Here is a 27,512-nt window from a genome sequence, read left to right as displayed (position 1 = left end):
GCTCGGGCCGCGCCGAGGAGCTGCCGGCTGGTCCCGGGCCATCGTCGTGGGTACCGAGCCCCGCTCAGCGCGGCCCTCCGTGGGGGCGGCTGCGGAGAGGGGGCGGCGGCCTCAGCGCGGGGAGGGTTCGGGGAAGCCGCGGCCCCTCGGAGGCGGCGAGCGGAGGCCGGCGGCAGGTGGCGGCGGCGGCTCGGCCCCTTTAAGGCTACAGCCGCCGTAACCCGATCCCCGTCGGAGCACGGAGCATCCTGCGCCCGGGAAGGGCTGTCCCGTCCCCGGCGCGGGGAAGGCATGGAGGAGGAGGAGGCGGCGCCGCAGCCCCCGTAACCCCGGTCCCAGGTGCGGCGTGCGGGGAGGGAAGGCGGTAGGGCGCTGAGAGGCCGGGGCTGGCGGGGCGGGGGCGGTGCGGCCCCTTTCCCCCGCCCCCCGGGGCTGCGCGGAGCGGCCCCTTCCCTCCCTCAGCGCGGGGCGGCCCCGGGGGCCGAGGGCCGCAAGCGGCGGCGCGGGGCGAGCTGACAGCGCAGGGCTGCGCGGGGCCGCCTCCTCCGCCGCCGCGGCCGGAGCGAGCGCGGAGGGTGCCCGCTGCCTGCCCGCTGCTTGCCCGCTGCTGTGCTCTCCTGCCTGCCTGCCTGCCCCGCGGCCGCTCGGGGCCGGTGCGAACGGCGGGCGCCGCGGGTGACCGGGACAGCGAGGTAATGCCCGGCTCGGGGCAGCGTCCCTCGGGGGCAGCCCGGGGGCTCTCCGCGCCCACCGAGTATGGGTGGGTTCCCTCTTGGGGGCTTTACGACCCCAGACTGCCTGCGGGGTTTGAGGAAATTGGGTAAATGGTATCGCAGCGGCCACCTCATCCTGAGTACACTGCCTTTATAAGAATGCTTCATCTGCCGGTTGCTTTGATGTTCTAAGAGCAGAAAGCTGAGTGGAGTTTAGGGTGTGAATAACCTTAAATACAAAAGGGAACGGCTTAACTGTGAGTGGCTTGAATTTTGTTGTGTTTCTCCTTAACGCTATTTACTGAGCTAAATAAGATATCAGACGAATAGGATCTACCATTGAGAACCAAGAGCACAGCAGAGCTCCAGCACTGCTTTTGTTACTGGGCTTATTATAAAATGTGGAAACAGTCAGTAGTCCAGTGTTGCTCTCTGCAGATTGGTCTGACAAGTTTACAGCTATTGGATTTGGCTTTCAGTTTTAAGCGGATCAGGCGAGCACAGTATTTCATGCGATGTCCTGGTATCAATAGCAGCTTTACGGTGTAATCTTGTTTGGAAATTGATCCAACTCATCTGCAAATCCAGCCTCGAAGAAAGTAAGGGCTGTGGGCCTTAAACCTTCCACTGCACCTTCTTACCATGTGTCGCTATACTGTTGCATTTCTTATTTTGATGATGTGGAAATAGTAAGAGGAGGAGAACGTAAATGCTAAATGCTTTTGATGGTACAACACTTGATGATAACTTTCCTGCCCCTTTATCCTCTTTCATTAAGTGCCAACTTGTTTCTGTCAGGAGTTCATAGTGTTATCGTATTGGGGGGTGAATGGATATTGCTTTTTCTTCTAAATTTCAAGTAGAAACAGAATTGCAGGAAAACCACTGCATGTAAATAGCAAATGAAAACTAACATTTTTAACTCTTATGGAGTATTATGAAAAAAACCCCTGTGTTATTAACCTTTTCAAAGTTATTGGGTCAATGGAGTAATTTGAAATACACTAGGCATGTAAGCAATACCTTGCTGAAAAAATGTTAGTTTCAAGTGTTTGGTAATATTTATTTACCTAAAGACTCCATTGAAAAGCTACAAGAGTGAAGTTCTGATCATATGTAGTTACTGTCTAGCCGAATGTTTATTTGGGTAATTTGGGGTAAGCAATGCAAATGCTAATGGTGGAGACCCAAACTGTGTATTGTACTGTTTTTCCTGCATACAAAGTAGTTACAATAAACCTCCTGCCCAGCCAGCCTCCCATTAGCTCAAACCCTGTATCAGCTGACAGAACAGTAATCAATGACTATGCAGTTTAGGTGATAGAGTGTCTGTTCATACATAATCCACGAAGTTCTGTATCTTGATCAGACTTTGCTGTACAGCTAATAGAAGATACTTGGAAAAAAACCCCACAGTGTAGTTGAAGCTGCCTGGCTTACTAACTTTGGGCTTTGTCACGGAAAATTGTAATCAGAAGCTAATTGTGCTTGTTTTAAGTGAACAAGCACAATGCAACAAGCTGTTTAGGTTCAGCAACATTAATAATTTTTCTTGTAAATGAAAAGAAAATCTGGTAAAACCAGTAAATTTTCATGTTAAAGAGGATACAGTTGAAAACAACCTAGGGATATGAGAAAATAACAACCTATAGATATGGGACAATATTTATAGCTGAACACATGTGAAATGCTGTATTTACACCAGGTCCTTGAATGGAATTAAAATATGACACTATTAATTGCTGAAGTAAAACATAAAATTATTCTGGATTTGGTAGTTACTATACTTAAACAGCATCTTGATAAGCATATATGAAATCAGGCTTGCAAAACTTGAGCATCTGTGAGACCAACCACAGAGGCTTAGTGATTAATTTTTTGTCTGCCTCTCTTCTCCTCCAAAACCATTGTACCATTCTCCTTCATGGGCATCATGGGTTCTGCACTTGCTGAAAGTCAGGTCATGCACTTTGCATGCAAGTACCTTTTTTAAAAATGAGTTCCATCCACGGCTCCTTAGGTGAAAGATTAGTCTTCTAATGCATTTCTTTCAAGGGATGTTTGCAAGGTTTGCTTAATTCCATAATGTGTACTAAAATGAACACCTATCAAAAGCTAAAACATTACTTACCTGATATAATCTAATATAATCTTCTGGTACTAAGGAAACAAAACAAAGCATGGTTTTCTCTTGTCCAAGAGATTATGTCAGTGTCTTCGAAACTCAGAGATTCTGCTGTAGTAACTGCAGATGAATAAAATGTAGCATCATGACAATTGCTATATTTTAGTCAAAAGGATGAAAGAGGTGTGGTTAATGCTTAGTGTTTTGCTATTTTTCTGAAGAGATTTGTACTTGACCTGGATTTTGGCTTCCTTCTTTAAACCAGCTGATAATTTCTTTTCCCTTACATTGTCCAAGATAAGACTTGGTTGCTACAAATGAGATAATGTAATAACAAAGCTTTGTCCTTGGGGTTAGAATCTTGAACTGGATACCATACAGTGATTCTCAGTGGGTTTAAACTGGTAGAAACTAAATTGTTTTATTTCTTCAAATGGTAAGGTTTTAGAAAGTTGAGCTTAACACCCATTGTCTCTGGTACTTTACACTATGTGAAAAGGATATAAAATTTGGTTTGTGGTTTGTGTCTTCTTGATCAGTGGAGGCAAATGGAAAAGTATGTGGAGGATCGAGAATACTGAATATTCGGGACTGTAATTGAAATTGGAAGTTTTGATAGAGTAACGTTAAAAAGTATGCAGGACTTATATGCTGCTGCACTAGAACAGGTAATCAGAAAACAACTGGAATCAATTAGTTTGATGCAATGCACTGCAGTGTGTGTACATAAAAACTTTAGTTTGGATTAAAAAGGCATTTATGAACGGAATCATTCCCTGTGATTTGTGTTGCATAGCTGTCCCAGAGTATGCAAGCTGGATTCCTTTTGGGTTCAGCTGGGCAGGAAGATAGGCCCTAGGAGCACATCAAATATGTTCCAAGAATTGTGGAGTCCCTAGGACAGAATTAAAGCTGGTCTGAAGTAAGCACTTGAAATCTACATGATAGAGGCAGGTTTCACTCAGCAAATCTGCTCTTATTTGTCCTGCAGGTTTTTTTTGTACCTGTAGGTCTGTGGGTACTAGTCAGAGGAAGTTTTATTGTCTTCAGTTCAGGGAGAATAAATAAGAAAGAAGGAGGTAGAGGGGGGAAAAGTTTGAGACCATTGAACCTTCTGCTTCTAAATCTTTGAAGATAAAAGTATGTTTTTTCTGATCTATATGTTTCAATATATTCACCATTTACACCCCAGAATGAGAATATTTTGCTATTATGGTGGACATTTTCCCCTCTTTTTTCCTCCTGAAGTTCAAGTTTCTTACTATCTGCAATGCAGATACAATTTCAAAAATCTAAGGCATGTTCACTCATTCTGTAATGCACGTGAAATAAAAGTGGACATAAATGTATTATGTCATTGTATCGCTCTGCTGACCATTAGGTTGCTGTGGTAACATCAGATTATGCTGTCCTAAAAGTCTTCATTTTATTTTTAGATATTTTCTTAAGTAAAACTAAAATAAGTGACAGCAGGTTTTTAATAGGTATTAATTATTTAAATATTTGAAATGAAGCCATTTGACTTTTTCCCTCTTTCCAGTTCAACATAATATAAATTGACATTTTTTGAGTTTATACCTTTTGCCAGTCTTGGAGTGTAAACCACTTCACTGTCAAATTGGGGATGCATGTCAGAGGTTTGTGGCTTTTGGGAAAATATCATTCTGTGTTGCAAATACTGGTGACTCAGGAAAAACGACTGAAGCATTTAGAGACTGACAGTTCTGTTTGGAATTGTTTAGGTATTTAGACCTCATGAAATAGCTGAGCATCCAGCAATTGAAAAGCCAGGCAGCTCTGATGGCTTTCCACTGAGTGTGGAGATGTGTGGAGGTTGGAGTTCTGTGGAGGAGGAAAGCTCCAATAGCCCACAGCCATCCCAAGGACAAGCTCTCGGCTGAGCACAGTGGGAATTGGGAGCTACTGTCTCTGCAGAGTGCACAAACTGAGCTGCAGCAAGGCCACTTCTTCTCTGGGCTGACCCAAAAACCTTTCTTCCGTGCTTATCTGATTGCATTGTTGCATTTTGAACTCCTGTTGGCAGCAGGCAATCTGGCAATAATGAAACAAGTTTTAACTTTGGAGGTCCTTGGGACAGGAGTGGAGGCTGCAGAGCTGGCAGTTGGCCTGGTCAGGGGTCTTCACTGCCCCTTCTGTGTAGAAAAAAATACAAAAATACATGCAGTTTTAGGCCACAAAAATGTATAATATGCAAATGTCAAAAAAAAAAAAAAAAAACAACAAAAACCCAAAACCAAAATGCAACTTGTGTATCTAAAAGTTTGGGCATACTTTTATACTCTTAATGCTTAAGTAGAGACATTGAACAAGTAGAAACTATTAGTGAATAACATTTCTGTTGATAAGTTTGCTGTCAAAAATACTTTCTGTGCTCGCTTAAAATAGTTAAATAGGGAATAGAGTGAAATTACCTTCTGCTTCTCTTCACAGGTTGAAGAACAATGGCTTCCTTCAGCAACCTGACTATTGGCATTGCTCTTGCCAGTTTTACTGTATTTCAGCTCCTGTTCCACGTTGTAAGTTCTTGGGTGTCAACACGAATAACACCTGGTTTTAACAATCTCAGCCAAAAAAGGAAGATCGAATGGAATTCAAGGTAAAGTGTTCAAAACAACAACAGTTAAAGACTTACCTGAAATCATGGACACCTGAACCACCTGTGTGTGTGTGTGTGTAAGACTGAAGAAAACCCTATTAGTTAAAGGTAAAGATCAGAGGGCTGGCTCTAGACACTGGACAAATAATGCATGTGAAATGCTGAGGCCCTTCATAGAAACACAGCATTACTAATGCTTGTACATTAAATGCTTTGTTAGACAGTGATGCCCCAGTAAAAGTCAGTACAAAGATAAAACAGTGACTAGTGAGAGGTAATAAACTGAAGAGATGCTCTGTGATGCTTCTAGTAAAGAGAAGAGATAAAAAATTCCATTCCAAACATGTATGAAAATCAAAACTATTGCAATTTATTCAAAATCCTAGTGTATCTCTGGTCATGCTTTCGGGAGCAAAGCCGTTTTTCACCTGCTGCTACTACACGACAAACTGTTTTATATAGGTTAAGGTTTTCCAAGGAATTTAATGACACTTGAGTGTAGTATTGAAAAGAGTCAGGTTCATGTGTGTTGTAGGGAAAGGAGACTGCAGGAGGAGGAGGGGAAGCTGTAGCAGACACAGGGTACGCACGCAGGAAGGAGTTGCGGAAACTCAGTCCAAAAACGTTCCTCACTTTCTCTGTGTTTCTGTATTTCAATCAATGGGATGGATCCACCTGCATTTCACTTGTCCCCTCAGATACAGGACTTCTAGAAACTTGTTTGACCAATGAGTCTTTTAAGCCATAAGGGAAGTATAAGATAGTAATTGAAAATGGGGTGATCAATGAGGTTTTATTTGCAACATACTACTCTGCAAGGGTATATATAGTACACAAGGTTCTCCAGTTGAAATAGATGGGTACAGTATACCTTTGCCTATTACAACTTTAAAATATTTTTTTAGATGTTTCCCAAATTTAAAGCTCAAAAATGTGTACTGTATGGTTGTCACTGCACTCAAAATTCATTAGTTGCAGTTCTGTTCCTCCTCGATGCTATTTAGTATCAGGTGGATACTTTTAAAGTTGTTTCCATTGTTCAAGGCAGCATTAGCAACTCAAATTGCCTTGCCCTTCCATCTGGCAAATGTCCACTTGCAGTGTTCTTAAAAGCACCATCTTGATTTCAGTTCCATCTTTGAATAATTACCTATCTGCCAGAACAACTGTGTAGGATGCCAGTTCCCAGTATCAGTGCAGCTTAGGTTTACCTCTCTGTTCCAATTAACAATAAGAGGCAGACAGGAAAAGTAAACTAAACTGTTCCCATGTGAAGCTGAGCTATTGTCTATAAGCCACATCAAATGGCCTTTGAATTGCATAATAGGCTTTATGAGAACTTACCCCATGCCTGGTAGTGCTGCACTGGTGTAGTGCTTTGCATAATAACGTGAATTGTTTTACACATCACAAGTGTGCTGGAAATAAGCTGCTCAAATCTCTGGGCTACTTTGTTATAAGGTGTTTAACTGCTCAATTGATACAGTACCCCATACTATGTCCTTTTTTACCTCTTTGCACCTTTTTTTTTCCTTGGGGTTGATAGCAGGATGTAGATGTTAGCACACAGATGGGTTGTGGTCCCAGGCTTCATCCAGCTCAGGAGTTAGAAGGCATGAAACACAAAGCATAGTTCATCAGCATCTTGTGGATGTTCTGAGGAGGGCATGAAGGGAAAGAAAGGCTAGCTGTGCTTGTGTTACTTCAGCTCTGCTAACCAAACACAGTGTTTCTCAAACTGCCCTGTCACTCCAGTGTTTCACCGAAACGAAGAGAGGCCTCAAGGAGTATCTTGCAAGTTCAGAGAATGCAGATGAGTATGTATTTATTCTGCAGGGAGCTCTGCAGGTAGAGACAGTTACTTTGTCCCAGTAAAATCTGTTGGTTTAATTTAAATTATTTAAAAGTAGATGGTTGTTATTTTGTCCTATATTGAACTGGTGTAGGGAGTGCACACACAAATGATTCTGTTGGCAGTGCTAAGGAAACTGGCACAGAGGATGGTTATGCATTTTTATCAGCTCAGCTGGGTCTGGAAGAGGGCATCTGCCTGAAATGAGCTGTAGCATTGAAAATATATTGTTACAGTTTGGAGGGCTTCGTAATCAAGCATTTGAGCTGCAGCTCTTGGCTGTATTTTCCATGCTGTCAGTTTGTTCATTCTGACCTTCCAAGAATTATGAACCAATAAAGTAATTGCTTCTGGCATCTGAAGTATATGGACACTCAAATTGAGTTAAAAACTGTATTTGGTCATGGATGTAGTATAACTCTTCAAGTTGTGCATATATTCTTGTCACCTCTCCTGTAATATATGCTTGTACTGCTATTAAGTAGTTATGAAAAAAATATATATTCAATAATAAAAAAGCAAGTCTGCAACATAGCGTTGCAGCTTTTTTTTGTTTGCAGCTTAATGAGGAGTTAAAGGATGCAAGCTTTGAAAAAAATTTCAAGGAAATATACAGAGCTTGATAGCTTGACCTAGATTCCTTATTAAAATGGACTGTTGTACTATTTCCCTTTTTCTGCTCTGCCTATGGAGAAGCTTCAAAGTCCAGAGTTAAGGAGGAAATCTGCTGCGTTTTCTTTTCTTTCTTGTTTTTCTTTTCTTTCTTGTTTTTCTTTTATTTCACTCCCATCAAGTGTTCTACTTGTGTATAACTTGTATTCTAAACAGAAAGGTTCAGGTAAACAGCCTCTTCAAAACCAAATTACAACTGTAAACTAATGAGCTATATTTTAGGACAAATTTTCGTTCTTGTAGCATTATCTTCTCCTCAAGTTCAAAAATTCCAGGTATTTCTCAGACACTAATATTGCGTGTTCTGCTTTGTTTTTAAAAAGAAGAAAAGTTCCTATCTTTTTTAATCCTGTGTTACAAGAGTAGACCTTTTAATTAAACTATTAATTATCATTACAATTCTGATAATTAAATTTTCTTTCTTTGTTCAAAAATGAGAGGGCAGAAGTGCAGCCTGTGCTGTAATGATTATTAATTGTTCTCATCCAGTTTTTGACTACTCATATTATACTAACCTCCATTCATTTTCTGTCACACTATTGAAAAAGCTGCTGAAAATAGTGCAGTGACACTCTTGAAACAAATTGTAAATACAGTCTCTTTTATGAATAGTTACAGAATCTTCTATTGCCAGTAGATAATAATGCCACTTCTGGAAATGGAATAGGGATTATAACCTCTTTCTTTGCAGTCTTCTGCAGGAAGTAACATGTTTTCTTTAAATCTTGCATGGTAGAGCTTAGATTCCTGAGAGTGCCTTAAGGACATCTAAAATATTAATGACTTTCAAATACATGTATTCAATATGTACAAAGACAGGAATAATAACTAACAGCATCTGTGCATTTGTGTGTATATTGTTGGTGCTGTGAATATGGTGTGAAGTGTTTCCAATTACACAGCACTGAACTTAGTTCTCATCTTTCAAAAAGTATCTGTGATTCCCTATGGATATTTTTGCACATCATTTTTTTTTTCTTTCTAATTACATTTGGAAAGTGGGAAAGCTGACAGTAGCTACACAGTATTAGGTGCAGCTTATAGTTGTGTTAAACCCATGGCTAGAGCAGGAAGGTTACACGTTTTGGACCCATGCCCATTGCATTGTTCTACCTTCCAAGAATACATGTGGACTGAAAGGGCAGGAGGGGCCCTGGCCTGTGTGCTGGCAGAAACCCTGCTGGGGTTTCTGTAAATAGATATTTCTCTAAAAGTGCATGCTTGTTAGCATGCAGAGTTTGTCTACCCTGTGTATGCAGCCTGTAAACTGGAGACTGTTGTCTTTGGGGCAAAACTGTGTCTAGTACCCAGGTAGGGACAAGGCAACTTTGATTACTGTGACGTTTATTTTATATTTCCCTAGTCCAGTACAAAGCTGCTAATTGATATAAACCTCTAGCTGTTTTACCTTGGGTATTCAGCTACAACCAAGTTATACAAGTTTTTTCTTTGAAAACCAGAATCTACTTCAAATGCACTAGAAATTCTATCTGAAGCTTAGGATTTTTCATTTAATGCCACCTTCCAAATCCAAACTAGACTTATTATAGGTCTTTTAATTTGGTGCCTGAAAAGAGAAACCTGCTGTTGCAGGACTCCTGGGCTAATCTGAGTATGAAATTGTATATACATTTTCCAGCAAATGGGACAATACAGAAAACATTTGTTAGAGAGCTAGATGTCATACTGTCTTTAAGGATTCATTAATATATGGGATAATTTGAAGAAAACTTAGATCTCCCTTACTTTTAAGACTCACTTTGTATCTAATATTGTCAATCCCACTCCAATCTAATAGATTCCTTCTTGATTGTTTTTTCCCACCTGTCCTTGTGTAAGGAGTTGGGTGTAGCATAGAGAACAGATGATTGTCTCCCACAGAAGTATCTGCAGGCAGATTTGAGAATGCCTTGGGATACATCCTACCTTGAGCACAGCATGGGAAGTTGTGAGCAGCAGTACCTCCTTGTGACTGTGATCTCTTTTTCAGGACAGTGTCCACATTCCATGCCTTGGTGGTTGGAGGGTTTTGCCTTTACATTTTGTTGTACGATGATGCTGTTAATGCTGACCATCTCTGGTAAGGCATGTTGCATACATGTTGTGGTTACACAATAAAAGAACACAATTGAGAAGGAAAAAAAAAGAATCCTGTGTATTAAGTACTGCATTATTGTTTTATTTTCCATTAAAATATGTAGTTGTGATGTGTTCATTTTTATGTGTGTACTATTTGAAAATTTGATAACTATTGTGTCAGTATTAGTGTCTTAGTTCAGTGTGTCTCTGTGAAGTGGAATAGATAAAATACAAGCAGTTGATTTGAAATAGCATATTAAATTATTAAAGAATAAACTGTCACTATAAGTCAGTATGACTGAAACTCTGCTATTTACAGCAATAATTTTAAAGTGGAATTGAAAAGCTGTAGTCGGTCTGGATAGTGTATATCTGTGTGAAAGTTCTCTGTTGAACCCTGCAAAGGGTTTGGGTTCAATGGAGAGAGGATGTGGTATTACTGTCAGGTAATGCCTGAAAATAGATACAGTAGATCATAACAGGGACTGGAACATTGGGAAGCTCCAGGGAGACATCAGTGTTGTGTGTCACGTTTTTGGTGGTCTAGGACTTCTCATAAAACTTTTCCTTTTTTCTGTATGTAGTAGAGATTAACATAGATGATGTAGAAATTGTTTTTGTGGTAGTGAGAATCACATGGTAGAAAATGTGGAGGTGGTAGAGATCAGATAAGGAGAGGGAGAAGACGTAAATAAGTGGATTAAGTTGTGGCTTCATAGGAGAACAGGCTCCTTCCTATGACTGTTCACTTCATAATCATTACAGTTTTTCAAGTTTGATGCTTGATTAGCATTTTATATGACTCTATATCTGCAAAGAAGTTTGAAGAAAGTCAGTTGTATGGACTTTCTTTCGTTTGTTCTATCTGCCCGTGCATCTTCATGTGTAATTCATTTGCCACACATACCTTCTTAGCAATCACCAAAGAGATAGTTCTTCCCATTTGCTTATTCAAGTCACTCCCTGTTTGTCACTCTGGGCTCCTGCTTGCATCAACACTGGCCTGCAGACATCAGGGCTCATGATTCCATTGCACCTTCCATTCAAGGAGATAGGTCAGGAAGTCTGGAAGATTTTAGACTAAATTCTAAGTTCTCCACTTATTGAGAATAATTTGGGATTCTGACAGAGACTCTTCTTGAAGGGATGTGACAGGTGGGACAGTGCAGCCATATATGTTGTTGAACTGTTGGTTTAGAAAGCTTAGAGGAGGTTTGATGCAAAGTAATCATTCTCTGGGGGAAAAATAATAATGAGGGGAGTGAACCATTCCCTGTCCCATCCAGTTAAGTCATGTCTACCATTATCAAGGAACCAGTTGCATATACTCAGCCCTTTGCATGTTGTCTGGAAACTATGAAGGCTCTTGAGTGCAGGCTGTCTTGGTGGTGATGTGCTGAAGTGTGTTGGGACCCCTAAGAAGTTTAGTTATGAGGCTCCTGCTGCAGGTGGGAGCTGTAACATGAGGCCTCTATGTAAAGAGTTTATGCTAAAGTTAGGAGAACATATCTGCCTCTATGTCTAAACCTAAAGAAGCACTCAGCCCACAACATACGTAGCTCATGAAATCAAATTTTGAAGCATTGAAAAACGTTCCCATTTCAAGCTGTATTTTAAAGAACATCTACAGCCAGTCTTAACAGATGGAGTGAGTTCCAGACTCTCCTAGTAATGGTTTTTCTTCATCTAACAGCAGAATTCTGGTTTTGTGAGTCTTATTTTCCTGTATACTACCCTTTCACTGAGGGAACAGTTAGTTTTAGACACTAAGAAAGCTTTACAATTTAGTGAACAGATTGTAATAATACAGGAAATCTCTTCCCACTGCTCCATTCCAATAGGATTAAGAAAAAATAGTTAAGTAATAGCATTTTACTGTGTTCTGGCTGAGGCAGACTTTGTATTGGAGTTGGCTGTAAGCACAGGTTCCTTTTTTCTGGAAAGGTTTACAACAAGGATTGCTTTCACAGCTTGTCTTGGGCAGTCAACTCCTCAAAGTAGGAATGCACAGAGGACAGTGGAGAGAAGAACAAACATTGCTTGCTGTAACGTGGATGCTTCCCTTCTGGAGCTGTATTCACAAGTTTGGGTTTGTTGAACATTCTACAGGAAACTGGAGCTGTGTGTGTGCTACTAAGAGCTTTGCCTGCTGAATGTTTGGCACCAAAAGGGATAGAAGGTGTGGAAACTACTCTGAAAAGCATTTCTGCTCAAAGGTTCTTTGGCTTCAGAGAACTGGCAAATAATTCCTTTCCTGTGTCCTTCTACTCTGTTTATCCCTATAAACATCCATCTGATTATGAATATGAAAAGCACCAGCTGAGCAAGATATTTTTGTCACCCTTACCAAACTTTTAGCATTGGCAGAAAACAAAAATGGAGACACAGAGTGTCAGTTAAAGGGCTAAGAGACAGAGACTGGGCTGTTCTCTTTTATCCTCAGTTTCCTGAGAAGCCAGCTCAGAGCACTTGCTGGGTTTCAGTTCAAATCTCTAGCAAGGCTCTTGGGGCAGTTTCTGTGCTGAGGCAGGGGTTGATCCTGGTTAGGGTAGCTAGTAGGTGTCTTATGTTTGGGTGGAAAAGGAATTCACTTGTGATTAGAACCCTTCTTAACTAGATTGCATAATCTCTTACTGATGAGCCAAGAATAATGTGCCCTGATGGCATTGTGTTTGAGATGTGTATGTCCTTTGCAAATTAGGCTGTAACTATGTATTTTTGGTGTGTTTACAGGGGTGACCCTTCAATTGTGAAGCTGAATATTGCTATTACCACAGGCTACCTCATTTCTGGTAATTATGCAACATGTAAACAGCATGCATGACCTGTTTATTTATATTGAGTCACTATACCAATATGTTTATCCTGAGCCACTGTGGTGAAGATGTGGTATGTGTATACAATACAGTTATGCTGTGGCTTTTAAAATTGCTGATGGGTTTGTGGGTTGTGGTGAAATCACAGCATCTTGCTAGCAGATTTCAAAGATAGACTATCTCCTCAAGCACTGAGGAAATGCCACTGTGTGGCTTTGTCATGGTTTGATGTGCAGCCACCAGCTCCAGGTCAGTTTTGTCCTTTGGCCAGCTGAGGAGGTGTTGGAGCAGTGCCCTTCACTCTCTTCTCAGTGCCTACAGCTCGTATCCCTTCTATCAGGTGTTTCTTCCTGTGACCTCAGAACGCTGGCAGAAGAATTTTAGTAACCCTCAACACAAGCTGAGGCAAATGGATCCTGCCTGCCCATCTTGGTCTCCTTTTAAGCCAAAATTCAGTCATGTATAAAACATGGCAATTATTTATTTTGTATGTTATTTATTTCTACATATGTTTTATGTTCTTAATTTTTCTGTCAATTAAAATTGGCATGGGAATTTTGCTACAAAATGCTTTGGAGCTTTCTTTTATGTTGTGTGGGGATAATACTGGCATATCAAAGCAAAAACTTGTGACTTGGACTACTTTCAGTGAAAACTTCTCATGTTAGGATGAAGTTTCTGATCAGAGCCTGGGCCACAGTCTTGGTTATCTCATACTGGATTTCTCCACTCAGTGGAAGTGGTAATCTGGTGATCAGCATATTCAGTTAAACTGTGCATTACTTTAAGTGTCTGGAGTTTTTCATAGCTTCAGCTCCCATGTTTAAATTAATCAGTATCTATTTTTGAATAATTATACATTAAACTTTCATTATGAATTAATGAATGCCTTTCAACAGGCATCTCAACCTGACCACTCATTCTCTCTCACTTCCCTGTATAGTTGATGTTTAATTATTAATAGGAAGTGAGCAGCTCTGTCAGATGATGTAGAGCTCTGCCTGAGGATAGCTAATATAAAAGAGATCAAGGCACACTCTGGACTTTAGAAAGGCACAGGGGTAAAGTCTTTGATTTGGAACCTTGGTCAATAATATTCCAGTCCAAGGTACTCATTTGCAGAAAGTAGGGACAGAAATTGCTTGTTATTGTACAGAGAACAAGATCTTTTGAATTCTCAGACTATCATGGGAAAAGAAAAATTTTTAGGGTTTTTTTTTTTTTGGTTTATTATATGTTAAAACTTTCTTTTTAACACTAACTTGCTATGTCACTTTTGCAGTAATTACAAAATTGGGATTTAATAAAGTAAATATGCTTCTTATTCCAAATGCCTCTTGCAAAATAGTTTTGGTAAATGGTACCAAATTTACTAATATACTTTGCTTTTTGATTCAGAGCTTCTCTGTAATAGATCTCTGCATTTGTTGCATGTATTTGTATGTTTGCTATGCCCCCTGCAGACCTGCCTTTTTTATGTCATATGTTCCAGATTTTTGGGGTTATAAGTGTGAGGTCACTATGAGATTCAGGATCCACCTTTTCCTTCCAAAATACTTCAGCTAAAGTTACTGCATCTGTATTTCCATTGATGTGGAAAATAATCATTTATGGAAATTGTTGGGAGAATGCTGTTGCCTAATGCTTTGACTGAAGTAAAGTCTTTATGATGAAGGTGTTCTCTTTGGACATCATTAATTCAGAGGGTTTCTACTGATGCCATGTCTTGGTATCTCTCTAAAATGTGAGAAGCTATTCTGAGGTCAATGATTGTATAATAAATAGTTTTTTATAGTTATTTCTGTTCTCTTGTAGATCTGTTGCTTATTATTTACTACTGGAAGGCAATTGGTGACAATTTTTTTGTAATACATCACTTGGCAGCTCTGTATGCTTACTATTTTGTACTGGTAAGTGCTGTATTTTCTTGTAACAGAAGCAGATTAGATTAAAGAAACAGCTTTTATAGACCTCACTTGCTTAATGTTAAAAAAAATCACTGGTTAATGAAAGGCATACTTATACTTTGAATCATTATTTTAAATGTTGTTATTAGTTATTTGTGGTAAATGCATGACTTTTCATTGTTACACTCCAACAAAAATGTGTAACTTCGTTGAAATTAAAAACTTTTCTCAGTTTTTGCTGTAAAGAGACTTTGACAGAAGAGCTTTTCATATGATTGTAGAACAGGGTTTTAAATAAAACCACAAGCTTGAATATTTAGTTGGAAAGTTAGAAGGAAATGGTTTCAAGTGGTTATGTTCTGCTTCTGTCTCCCAGGTAACAAGTGACAGGATGAGGAGAAATGGCCACAAGTTGTGCCAGGGGAGGTTTAGTTTGGATAGTAGGAAGAACTTCTACACTGTAAGGGTGGTCAGGCAAGTGTTCAGGGAAGTGGTGGAATCACCATCCCTGGAAGTTGGAAAGGTGTGTGGCTGTGGCACTTGGGGATATGCTTTAGTGGTGAGCACAGTGAATGGTTGGACTCGATCTTGGAGGTCTTTTCCAACCTTAATCATGTCTTCCCTGCCTACTGTGTGAATAACAGTGAAAGTGTTGAGATGCCAGATTACTGTCAGATTTCCCATGTAAGGGTTTAGAGGGGCTGAAGTACACTGTCAAGTAAATAATCTATTTCTGGCTGAAGATAATTAAATTTAGTAATACTATCATGGATGAAAGTGAATTAGAGCTGAATATTAAATAAATTAAAATACCACTACCAAGGCTAATCCTCTGTGCAGAAAATTCATTAGTTGTTTCTGGAGGAAACAGAAAGCATAATATTAGTGTGAGCTTCTTTAAAAGCATTTATTTCTATGTGGATATAGCTCTGCCTGTGGATGCCAGTGTGTTGCTCTCAGTCTGTTGTCTTCAGAGAAAGTCACCCCTAAATATGTTATTTCCAAATTGCTTTTTGGGGATAAAAATAATTTTGTTAAACACACAGATGTTCTTTTGGTGTAGTGCAAACTGACAATGAAAAGCTTGAAGTGGTGGGTATTTGCTTGCTTAGTGGGGAAAGACGAATCGTGACACCCACTCCATAGATTGTTCAGGGAACCTAAGGAAATTAAAAACCCCCAATCATTTTACCTCTACACCTGCAAACTGCTGCTTACCCAGCAGTTGTGCAAGTGGATAGTGTGTGTGACCTGAGGGAAAGAGCTCAGCTGGAGGGGATGTGGTGTGGATGTGCCCCGTGGAGGAGCTGTGCCCGACCCACGGGCACGGCAGGGACCTGGCAGAGCCGCTGGCAGGGCTGCCCCTGCCCTCTGCAGGAGGGAAGAAAGGGCTTCCTGTGCCCTTCCCTGCCGTCAGATTAGAGCTGGAATTCGTCTTTGCTTTGGCAAAATATGTTCCTACAGCAATGCAGGGAGATTTTTCTCCAGCATAAAGTGTTTCTGTTTGGGCTTGTTTAAATGTTGAAAAATCAAAAATGTTTATAATTATTTCAGGCAGTAATGCTATTAGTAATCTCTGACTACTTGTGCAAGTCTTCTCTAGTTAGCTTTTCATGGCAATTTAACTGTAGGTCTTATAAAGATTTATTTGAAGTAAGAAGCTACTGATTGGAGATACCTGAAGGACAATTGCAGCTTTTGTGAAAAAACTTGCTTAGAAAGTGCAGGAAACCTGGCCACAGCTGGCAAACTCAGTTCGATTAAAGAAGTCAAGATGATGTATCATTCTGTGTATACTTAAAGACTCAAATGGCAATTTCACATCTACATTGTTGATTTTTGTATGTCTGTTTTGTTTTGCTAACCAGAGCAAAGGTCTGCTGGCTTATTTTGGAAACTTCCGTCTCCTTGCAGAGTTCTCCACTCCTTTTGTCAATCAGCGGTAAGTGGTTAGGGAGGTTTTCCGTAGCTCTTTTAAAACTGAATCTGCATTACTATTTCTGTCACTTAGGAAGTCTTTTTATAGTTGTGGAATGTCTGCTGACAGGGAATTTATTTATATTGAACTAAGGATTACTATATGAAAGTCTTTTTTGCTATGAAAACATTTTGCTGCTATAGGTGCAACTGTATAACTAATGTATTCATCTCCCAGTTCCTTTCTGGATTAGACCAGGCTTTGTATGAAATACCAGCTTTTTATGAAAATACCAGACAAAAAATTCACAAATAAAATATTCTTTATTAACTTTTGTATATTCATTTATTTTTTATAATAAAGCCATCTTCAACATGGATGTTTTTTCTTTGTATGGATGAGGAAAAGAGGCAAGATAATATTGTCATCAGAATCCTAGAATGGAATTGCATTGTCCTGTATAATTTGAAGTTTATTTTCCAATATTCTACACACATAGATCAATATTTATATATTAATATTAATATTGAGCATATTAATATCTAGAATAATATAAATGTATATTCTTTTATTTGCCTTCCAAAATTGTTCTGCAAGCTATTTTCAGCACTTAACTATAATGGTTATGGTTAATCTTCACACCTGTGGTTAGAGAAGAAAGGGGCTGAAGCTTGTCCTGCAGAGCTCAGAGCCTGCCTTGGCTGCTGGTAGAAGTGTTTTTCCCTGATGTGCTGCTGTATCAGAAAAGGAGGCTGGTAATGCCACGTACAGCTGCAAGGGGAGAGCTGTCATTGGAGTTCCATGGTGCTGAGAGGAGGGTGGCCTTGCCCCTTACTCTGTAGCCTTCAGGCCACAGCTGGGGGTAGGATTTGCCCCACAAAGACTTCACCTCAGGTGAGGTGGGCTCAGAGCAGGGCTGCAGTCTTCTCCTCTTTCTCCAGTTTTTTGCAAGGTAGGATGAGGACTGTGAGTGTATCAGATGCCATTTTCTTAACCATGCTTTTTGGGGTGTATTTCTGCTTTACTGCTTCTACAAGTGTGGCATCTGTTTGCTTCTCCAGATGTCTGGTAGAGAAAGGATAAAACAAATAGAAACTGTATTCCTCCTGCAGACAGGCTATTGCCCATTACTGCATTGTGACTTAATCTCTGAAGTGTTTTATGACACTGTAGCATTCCTCAGTGATCTTAGAGAGAAAAAAGATTGTGCTGTGGTCCCTTTTGAACATCAGTTTGGTAAACTCAAACTCCCAGGAGGACAGGGTGGGATAATGGAGCTCTCCAGAGGCTGTGCTCCTCTGCCCCAGTGCAGTTGAGTGGGAGATATCAGCCTGTTGTAGAGAAAATAAAGACTAAATAAACACTTCCTCAAACTTAATGAGAAAAGGGTTTATATTGATATTCATGTCATAGAGAATGGCTGTTGTCCCAGCTTCTATCAAGATAGGATGTCATCCTGGGTTTATGTGTGTTCCTACACTGATGCTTACCTTTCCGACTGTGGCATTAGAAAGAATTGTGGTACATCTGGCTATTAAAAGTAATTTATACTTTTAAAAGTAATTTTATACTTTTAAAATGCCCATGGTGAGATTATGGGTCTTTGAATACTGACATTTAGCACTTTCTCAGAAAAGCAGAAATAGCTGCAGGAGATAAAGTCCCTTGCACTAAGAGATGTCATCTCATTAGTGCATGATTTTTTTTTCCATTAAATTTGAAGTGAATCAGACCCTTAAAAGAGTGAGTAGTGGATAATGATAACGACTTACATTATGTTTCTTGTTTGCATTCTTAGTCTACCAAAAGAGCTCTTATTAAAATATAAAAGATATTCTAATCTTAGAACTGTCTCTGTATTTCCTGTCTGTGTTGTTAGGGATCTCTAATTGGATGTTGTCTCCATGCCAAGCATTTAGATCTTTTAATGTTAGTATCAGCATTTATGTAATTAATTCTGAACTGTGGTGGGTAAAATTGTAATGGTAACTGTTATTTACAGACTTTTTTTATTTGCTGGGAAAGAGAAGCTGCTAAACAGATGCAAATTACCTATACTGGCATGTTGCAGTATGTTTGAAAACCAGTTTTTACATTAATTTTTGATTCTGTATTGTATATATCATTGAAAGTGAGAGCTTTGATTGTTAATCTGACCAAACATGTCAGGTCTTTCTCTTCATGTCAGTAAGTGTTTCTATGGTGAGGCCTCTTGCTTCCGGGCTGGACTGCCACCTCGAGTGCCTGGATTTTAATTGTCCTAGTTGCATGCTTAATGAATTTCTAGAATATTTCTGTTAGAGCTGGATGTCTGGAAAATCTTTCTAGTGTGTTTATAATTACCTAGGTAATTATAAATTATTATAATCTGTAGGTAATTAAATTAAAAATTACTTTTAAAACCAGGTTTAGAACTAGTTTTTTGTTAAATCATTTTAGCCTTGTATCTTATTGGAGAAAAACAGATTATTTCATTCTCTTCCCCATCCCCCATTATGAATACAGTGATTTAAGTTATTTTGCTCTTGTCCCATTTGCCATTGCTGCACAAATTTTACTTGTTTATTCTGGTTTAAGTGTGAATGACAAAGGATTAGAGAAGTTTGTTGTTCGTTTTTCAACCCTCAGATTCTGTGTGCTAGGCAATAGATAAGTTATGCCTGTCTATCTAGGAATAAGTATGCAAGAATTCTTTTTTAAAGACCATTTATGACCCAGCAGTAGATGGAGAGGCAGTTTTTAGATTTATCTTTTTTCATTGGGTAATGTTCCAAGTTGTGACATGATCAAGAGTTCACAATGTCTGGTTCTGAAAATGTTCTGGTTTTGAGCTGAACAGAAGCAGTCAGAAAATCCCAGTTACAAGAAATTAGAGCTCTTTCTGGATTATCAGATCCAAATGCAATTTTAGAGTTGCTTTCAATGGGACAAAGAATTTTAGCTGCTGTTGGTATAAACTATAACAGCAAGTAATAAATATGTCTTTATAGTTTTATTATTGTATATTATACAATAGTCACTGAAATTCACGTGGTTTGTCAACTGGTTTACAATTCATATCAGGATTTTCTATGTGTTATTCTGCAGTATACTGGATCTCATACACTGCTTAAGTGGTGGGGAAAAAGTGCAGCCAAGCAGAAGGATTTGTAACTAAGCCAAGACAAAGTGCAATAATTTAGAAATTATAAAGGTAGAAGCAATTAATACATGATGAATTAAAAATAAACTTGAAGCAAAATAATTTTTAATGAGATGGCTTCAAGTCTGCCTGGTATTTGTGAACACTTCTTTTGCAGGTGGTTTTTTGAAGTACTGGGATATCCCAAATCTTCAAAGGCCAACATCCTCAATGGTGTGCTGATGACAGTTGTGTTCTTCGTGGTGAGGATTGCTGTCATGCCTGTGTATTACAGCCACGTCATTTCTTCATTTGGAACAGAAGGTTTCCAGAGATTAGGATTTGCAGCCCAGAGCGCCTGGATTATCTCAAGTGTTGTCTTGGATATTATGAATGTGATGTGGATGGTCAAAATTGCAAAAGGATGCTACAAGGTCATTTGTCTTATTGGACAGGAGGAAGCGAAAACTCATAGAAATGGAAAATCTGCCTAGAAATCATACATAAATGAAATTTCTGCTATGAAAATAATTTGGGTTCACTGAAACAGTGCACATTTCTGCCATGGAATGCTCCTGTTATGGAAACAAGGTATTACCTCTGTACTGACCTTACTCTTTCCCTAGCCACACTGCCTGCACACCCAGGGCCACGCTTTGCGGATCCTGTCCAGTGAGGAATAAAAGCAAAAGCTCACACAGATGAGCTCCACATGCCTGTTGTAAGCAGTTGCAAGCATCAGAAATTAGAAAGGAGCAGACTGGTTACTGCTTATTGTCCACCAGTGTGTTCAAAGTGTTTCTCTCAGGTTTCTCTGATTAAAATGTTTTATAAATCCAGTGAATACTGACATATCTGTTTTTTTAGAAAATGAAAAATTCCCCAAACTCCTGATATGGTGCAATTTTCCAGGCACGTTTCTATGTTTTCTTCTAGGAATAACAATCAAGATTTCATTCTTGACAACTTTTTAATTTTTGCAAGAAAAGCTAAAAATTTGGCTTTGATTCTATGAAGTCTTTTACTGCTTTTTGTTCTGCCTTATATGAATGCAAACCATTTTGGGAAATTTTGAAATAATTTTATCTAAAATGCTGTATTATAAGACCACGTGATATCTTAAGAGCTGTTAAAATTCTCCCATTGATGGGAAGGATTCCCATGTGATGTCCTAGGTTGCATGCAATAGTACATCATCTAAATTCCCCATGGAATGTTTTTTGTAAGTTAATATGGTAGGTGATGTGTGGAAATGGCACAGTTCTTACTGAAGTGCTCTTTCCTTTGCTGCTACTACCTTTGAGAAGTGCTGCAATTCTTCTCAGAGTATTTTTAACCATTGGCTATTTGGATTCAAAGTTTAATTGCAAAGATATAAAAATCTTCTGTATATGTGATGTGTAACTTTAAGTAATACTTTTTTCTCTTATCACAAAAATGGCCTGTTTGATATGAATTGTTGAGGGTTTTTGTCACATTTTCGATGTTAATCGAGTCAGAAATCCAAGGTCTGACTAAGAACACTCTTGAACTAACAGTGCCAAACTCCTCTAAAACTGTATGGTAATTCTGTAGAAGGAACAGTTGACCTCTATAGACACAATTCTTTGTTGTTTTAAACCACAGATTTGTCAATAGATACTCAGTTACTCTGTCTGTGAACTTGAAGCCTTGGAGGTCATCAGAGAGGAATCTCACCATCTAAGAATAGTCCTAAATCTCATTTGTGATACAATTTGAGAGTTATGTTTTATTTTAAATTATTTTGAGAGCTATAGTTATGTGTAAATTTGTTTTGTTTTACTTCTTTTATCTGGAATTGTGACTGATTAACATCTGTTTTTTTTTCCTTGGTGTAGGTGTGGTAAAAGTGTCCATTTTCACTGCGACTTTGGTGCACATCCCAATTATTGTAGCAATCTTTAAAGCAATTTATTTTTAAATAGAAAAGTAGCTTATTTACCCTGCGTAGGTGATTAGTCCTGTTCCCTCTGACAAAGCTGGGTGACATGAGCTCTCCCCTCCATAGTCAGAGGTGTGAGTGGCCTGTGCTGTCCTCCCTGGTGAGGAACTAGGCACTCCCCTCATCCAGAAATTGCATGTATGACCCAGGAGAACTGCATAGGCTGAAATGCCTCCTAACCAAGGCAGCTGCAATAAGTTTAGTTCCCCAGCTGAAATGCTGTCAGGGAGTATTGTTTGGACTTGTGTAAAATGCACTTTTGAAAGCCTTGTTCCATTGCTCAGCTCAGCAGGCTTTTTTCTACAAGTTTCCCAATCCTGCCTTGTTGAGGGAGATAGCAAGGATTGTCAGTACTTGTGGGTTTGGATCCCATGGTTATTAACACTTCACAGCCTACAGACAAAAGATCTGTTTATGCCTTGGGAGAGTTAACAATTCATCTCTTGAGCTGTATGATCTGAGTGAGTGCAGTGCCTCCTTTGGGTACCAGTAAATCCACAGAGAGTCCATCCTGCTCAAAGCAATGGACTCTCTTTTATGCTCATTTGCAGAACCTGGTATCTTTTAAAATGTGATTTCAGTATACCTGTTGCAAAATAATCTTTTATTTACTTTTTACATCACTAGATCCCTGTGATTAATAGTTTTGTCAAAGCTTGTTCCTTTCTAAAATTGAGTAAATTCAAGCGTTTTGGAGAAGTAGGCTTGAAAATAGAAGTCTGCTTTTCTTTTTATGGAAGTAGGATTAAAAAATTGATAAGATGATTTGGAGAAACTCTTAGGGTGATAATTCATGAAAAGTTTCTGAAATTTATAATTTCTTACATTGATTTTAATATTTCAGTATTTTAAATATTTTGTTGTCAGTGGAGGCCATTCATTACAATGGCCTACTTCTTCCACTTCTAGATAGACTTGTGTTTGATGGGGGAAAAAAAAGTAAGTCAAACGATAATAAAATTGATGTTAAAACTAGATTTAGAAACAAAAAACAATCCAAAACTCTGCATACTACGCTTTGGCCAACAATCCAGGATTGAAGGGCAGTGAGATAATTCTTTTAGAACAGCTAGTATTTTGGATTGCTGCACAAAATTAGTGTAATTAAAAACCTATCTTGCAATGCATTAGATCTAAATTTTATAATTTTTTAAAAAAAGTTATCACAGTTATGTCCTGATGCATCAGAAGAAAATTTTCTTACTTAAAAAAACTATTAACAGCTGTGGTTTCAGCAAAGACTTCAGTAAACAGGCAGCAAAGTTGTGATGTACTGAATACAGTAGTATATAGGGCACTTTTTACCTGCCATTAAAAGCTTATAATACAGCAAATTAGATAGCTGTGGCACCCATTTTTTAATTGCACTTTATTAATTTTAAAAATGTTGTGAAATATTGATAAAATTTAATGTTGTAAGCTTGTGTCTTTGCTTTTTTTATGCAAAAAAGTAAATGCATGGTAATTAGCATCGTAACAAATGCTTTTGAATGTGATATCTTATTAGTGGCTTAAAACTTTATTTTTCAACAGATGCATTGTAAAAGCAGACTCCTGGCATGTCACCAGGTGTCTTTTCTGTGGGCATATCAAATGGAAGGAGTGACTCCTGTAAAAAAATAGCTTGGTTTTCTTTTCTTTTCCATTCTTCAATACCAGGTGACAGTAGCTTGCTGATCATGAGACAGACTGTTGGTACCAGTTAGGCTGTATGTAGAAATGCAAGTTTCCCTTTTGTATGGCTTTAATTTTTCATCAAAAGATGAGTAAATACCACTTTCAGAACTGCAGGAGAGTGGTAGGTTAGGTGTTCTGTAATGATTTCTGGAATCAGTACTTGCAGAGAGGAAGTATACTTCAAATACTCATTTTCTCAGAGTGTTTCAGTGGATTTCAGTGGAGGCTCACACAACAGGGATGCTGTATGGGTTATCTGTGTGAATTCTTCAGTGGTAAGAATTACATCTCTGAAGCCTACTTTACCTCTATAAATACGTGTTATGTTGAAGGAACTCCATAATTTAATAACTTAATTGCTTAAAACATATAAACCATTGAATAATGAAATATGTACACAGGAAAATGAGGGGAGCTGGCTTCATATATAAATTCTTAACAATTCCAAATTATGTACTAAAGTTTATTAAAAGTTAAATTCGTTACAATGTTTTGAAGAGAATGGCTTCCATCTTTGCTTCAAATATTGTGGGAGAAAATTACTCATATTGCAGAACTAACAACCTAAGGGTAAAAGCCTACACAAGTGAGCAAATGCATTCAGGCAGCTTTAAAGAGGAGAGGAGGAGGAGACTTTGAGTACACACCTAGAGATCCAGATGTCTTCCTACTGCTGTGCTTGCGACAACAGCAGACAGATAAATAGCAGGAAGGTTTAGGTGTTTGTGTCTGTGTTTGCGATGGAAAATTAAATTTTATTCTTTAGAACTTTCAAGCTGTATAAAATGGAATACCAGTTGTTGATTATTGTATGAAGAGGACTTTTTCTCATGGCTTTGTGTGTGTTTAAGCATATGTATGTTCAAGCTTTATGTAAAAGACCATTTAATAGAGAAGTCTGAAAAATTGTTTTGTGATGCTTCTGCTGAGCCAGTCAGGAAAATAAAGGGCTGCTTGACAATGACTCCAGCTTAGGGTCTGGTGTGCTGTTGGCTGCTGCTGAAAGCCATCAATGAAGCAAACAGAAAGGGACTAGAATTTTCAGATGAAAAAGTGCAAGTGTAGAAGACTGAAAACTATTGCAAGCCCCTTTCATATTTTAATATCCTACAGTACAACAGCATTATCTGGCTACAAGGAATTGCACGAGGGAAAGTTTGTTCCTGGTCAGATTTCTCTGTCTGTGGAATACAGGCAGAAAAAGAACGGTACTTCATTGCTGATACCCTGATTGATGGCAGCCAGATGGAAATAGTGATAATATTTGTGAACTTCTAACCTTCATCCAAACCTGGATAAAATCTGTGTTAGGTGAAGTTCTTAGGATTTTCTGAAAGCAACTTGAAAGTTGTTTTTATGGCAGAGAAGATGAAATATGTGCTGCCTAGGTTGTTTAGAGATCTGGGATAAAGCATCAAGTCATACTTTTAGATGGTAACACTTGGTAAGGTTTCTTATCCATTAAAAAATTCCTACTAGCTACCTCCTTTCAAGTCTTGTTCTATTTATAATAACCAAGCACTTTATAGCTCAGTAAAGAATGGAAGGTAGCTATGAAGAATAAATCATATTGTTTGGTATAAGAAATATTTTGGCAAAATTTCTTCTGAGAACAGTTTCATGGTGTGATGTCCTGCACTGAGAGGGCATCTGTTTAATACGAAGTGTATACATTTTTAACCTAGTTGTGAGTAAAAGAAGTGTCTGTAAGAGAGTGAAGGTCAAAGAGATCAGCATGGCATGGTATCAACCACATAATGATTCAGTGTGCTATTTATAACTTCCTACTTACTGAAATTGAAAATATAAAAGCAAATAAAATATTCTGTATTGTATCTTTATTTTTAATCTATGTGTGGGATGTCAAATATTGTACTTGTCTTGTGGACAGGACATGCTTTTATGAGCCTATAAATATTTAAGTATATGAGAATCTGCACCCAAATGGAACATGTTGCATGTCAATTGTCTTCTAAGTTTTTAAATTTTGGTATTTTTAAAAATTTGCTAGGTTTGAAAGCAACATTTAAATATGATACTAAGCTGTAATACAGAATACAAAATTTTGAATGCAATGTGGTTTTGTTTATAGTAATCCTATTCCAGTTTCACAAGAAACACCAAATCATAAGGGGAAGGGAGGAAAAGGGCTAATCGTGAGCTCGGCTATATAATTTGCACACTTAATATGCACACATCCAAATGTCCTGGATTTGTTTCTAGCATGCATTTACCAAACAGTGTTTTCTTCAATATTGACAGATACCTATTTATGTAGAATAAGCACAGCTAACCTGTTATAAAATCAAATTAGAAAACCTGTTTGGAACAAATGAGTTACAAGTTAGGCATAAGTAATGGAGCCTGTAATTCGAAAATGTTTATATTATCTATCTAAGAAGAAACTTGATGAGTTTATCTAACTTATGTGCAGAGCCAGGATGAAAACTGTAGATTCTGCTAGACTGATTTTTGGTAAATCTTGACAATCTGGTTTGCAGTAAATTCTAATACTGTCACAAAATATCAGGATCACATTATTAAATTCAGCTAGTAATGTGACCTGATGGGGGTAGCAATCCTTATCATGGCACAAGAATTTAAACATGCAATATAACAATTCTGAAGATTGGTGATAAAAGTAATCCGTCATAGCAAAGTGAATTATTAAGTATTATGGGTTTAAATTTACTTTCTAGTACAGGAAAGAATCTGAATTATTTGTTAGCATTTCAGTGATATTGTAAAGCATTTCTGTATTTTGTTTGAACAGTTTAGGAGCTTGCATAAAATTATATTGGCTGATTTTTTTTCCCTTTGATATATGCAATAATGTCAATAAGCAATAAATTGCATGTTGTATGCGAGGTATTGGTACATCGTAATAAAGGAAAGGAACACAGCTTCTTATTTTGTGAATTTTTCTTTCTTAATATGATAAGAGCTTATGTACCTATAATGAGTACTTCATGAAAGAATAGTTTGGGGGGTTAAATTCTGAAACAACTGGCTTTTATGGTATCTCGAGATTTCATACTGTATCTTATTTATTTTAAAGAAGGTGAAGATGGGTGAATGAGGTCTGAGTCCCACTGTTGCTCAGGTGGCTGAAATTTTGAATGCTGAAATTTTATGTAGAACATCACAGGGGCCAGGAATGTAACTTAAACTACAAATTTGTGTATTGGGGAATTGTATATTATGTAAATTTGTGTATTGGGGAAGAACTTTTGGATTGGATAGTATAATTCTATTGCATTGTCTTGCACTACCACGTGTGTCAGGGCATAGGTTGGACAGTTTCCTGAAGGTTCTGGGGATAAAGAGCTGCTGTTGTCAGCATATTATAAATATGATGAACTACATAGTCCCTTACTGAATACTCAAATGGCAATTAAGTTCCTCAGTATGGCAATTCCTAGGTTCTATATGTGCATGGAAGCATGAATTGTGTGGTAAAGCCCACAGGTTTCTTTGAGCATCCCTAGAGATTGCTGCTGTTTTATATCTTAACCACTGGCTTCCAAGCACAGGTTTCTTTGGGTTTTCTTGTGTTATGCAGTGGTTAAATTACTAGAAGAAAACACAAAGCAGTACAGTGTTTTTACTTTTTTTTCCTTTCATTTTTTGAAGGTTATTTAGTTGCATTTGTAGATTATATACTTAAGGTAGTAATTTTACGCTGCTAGTGTAAGTAAACTACTCATTAACTAATGGGTATGTTAGAAAGTGAGTGGGAGTTTCTGGGAACAGATGTTCTTTGGGGTCAGATGCTATATAGGTCAGATTTCTAACTGCTTGAGGAAGGAAAATGGGGCTTGGTAGGAGGCTTTTGTATTGGCACCAGGCAGCTTTTAACACTGAATAGTGGGAAGGAAGGACTGGGCACAGCTGGGAACAAGGGATGCCTTTCAGTGAGCCATTCTTAAACTGATGCATTCAACAAGTCTTGCTTAAAGTGTGAGAAACATTATCTCTCCCTAAGATGTAGGATATAGGAAGTATTTTTTATAGCCACTTCTTTGTCATATTTGAATGCACAGGTGCTTTTC

The 27,512-nt window shown here is 38.4% G+C and overlaps 1 protein-coding gene across 2 annotated transcripts; it reads left to right on the top strand.

The window, feature by feature from the left end:
* Positions 1–11: 11 nt before the first annotated feature.
* TLCD4 (TLC domain containing 4) lies at positions 12–26,362 on the top strand. Of its 2 annotated transcripts, none has more exons than XM_071436227.1 (7): positions 12–339; positions 5,290–5,455; positions 9,970–10,059; positions 12,792–12,850; positions 14,690–14,784; positions 16,650–16,723; positions 19,999–26,362. In XM_071436227.1, exons 2-7 carry the CDS (start codon positions 5,301–5,303, stop codon positions 20,312–20,314), a joined length of 789 nt encoding a protein of 262 aa, XP_071292328.1. In that variant the 5' UTR covers positions 12–339; positions 5,290–5,300; the 3' UTR covers positions 20,315–26,362. The 2 variants fall into 2 exon arrangements, with proteins under 2 accessions (XP_071292328.1, XP_071292329.1); XM_071436228.1 differs by lacking the exon at positions 12–339 and adding an exon at positions 433–692.
* Positions 26,363–27,512: the final 1,150 nt, after the last annotated feature.

This window comes from Agelaius tricolor, unplaced genomic scaffold (assembly GCF_023055355.1).
Source record: "Agelaius tricolor isolate 1412-34295 unplaced genomic scaffold, bAgeTri1.0.p SCAF_11, whole genome shotgun sequence".
NCBI classification, from domain to species: domain Eukaryota; kingdom Metazoa; phylum Chordata; class Aves; order Passeriformes; family Icteridae; genus Agelaius; species Agelaius tricolor.
Note: the sequence above shows the minus strand (reverse complement) of the source record. Positions and strands in the feature narration are given on the sequence as shown.

Coding starts and splice junctions, on each gene's coding strand:
- TLCD4 (XM_071436227.1), top strand. CDS start 5,301: ATGGCTTCCTTCAGCAACCTGACTATTGGCATTGCTCTTGCCAGTTTT. Junction 5,456..9,969: donor AAGATCGAATGGAATTCAAG/GTAAAGTGTTCA, acceptor TCTCTTTTTCAG/GACAGTGTCCACATTCCATG. Junction 12,851..14,689: donor CACAGGCTACCTCATTTCTG/GTAATTATGCAA, acceptor GTTCTCTTGTAG/ATCTGTTGCTTATTATTTAC.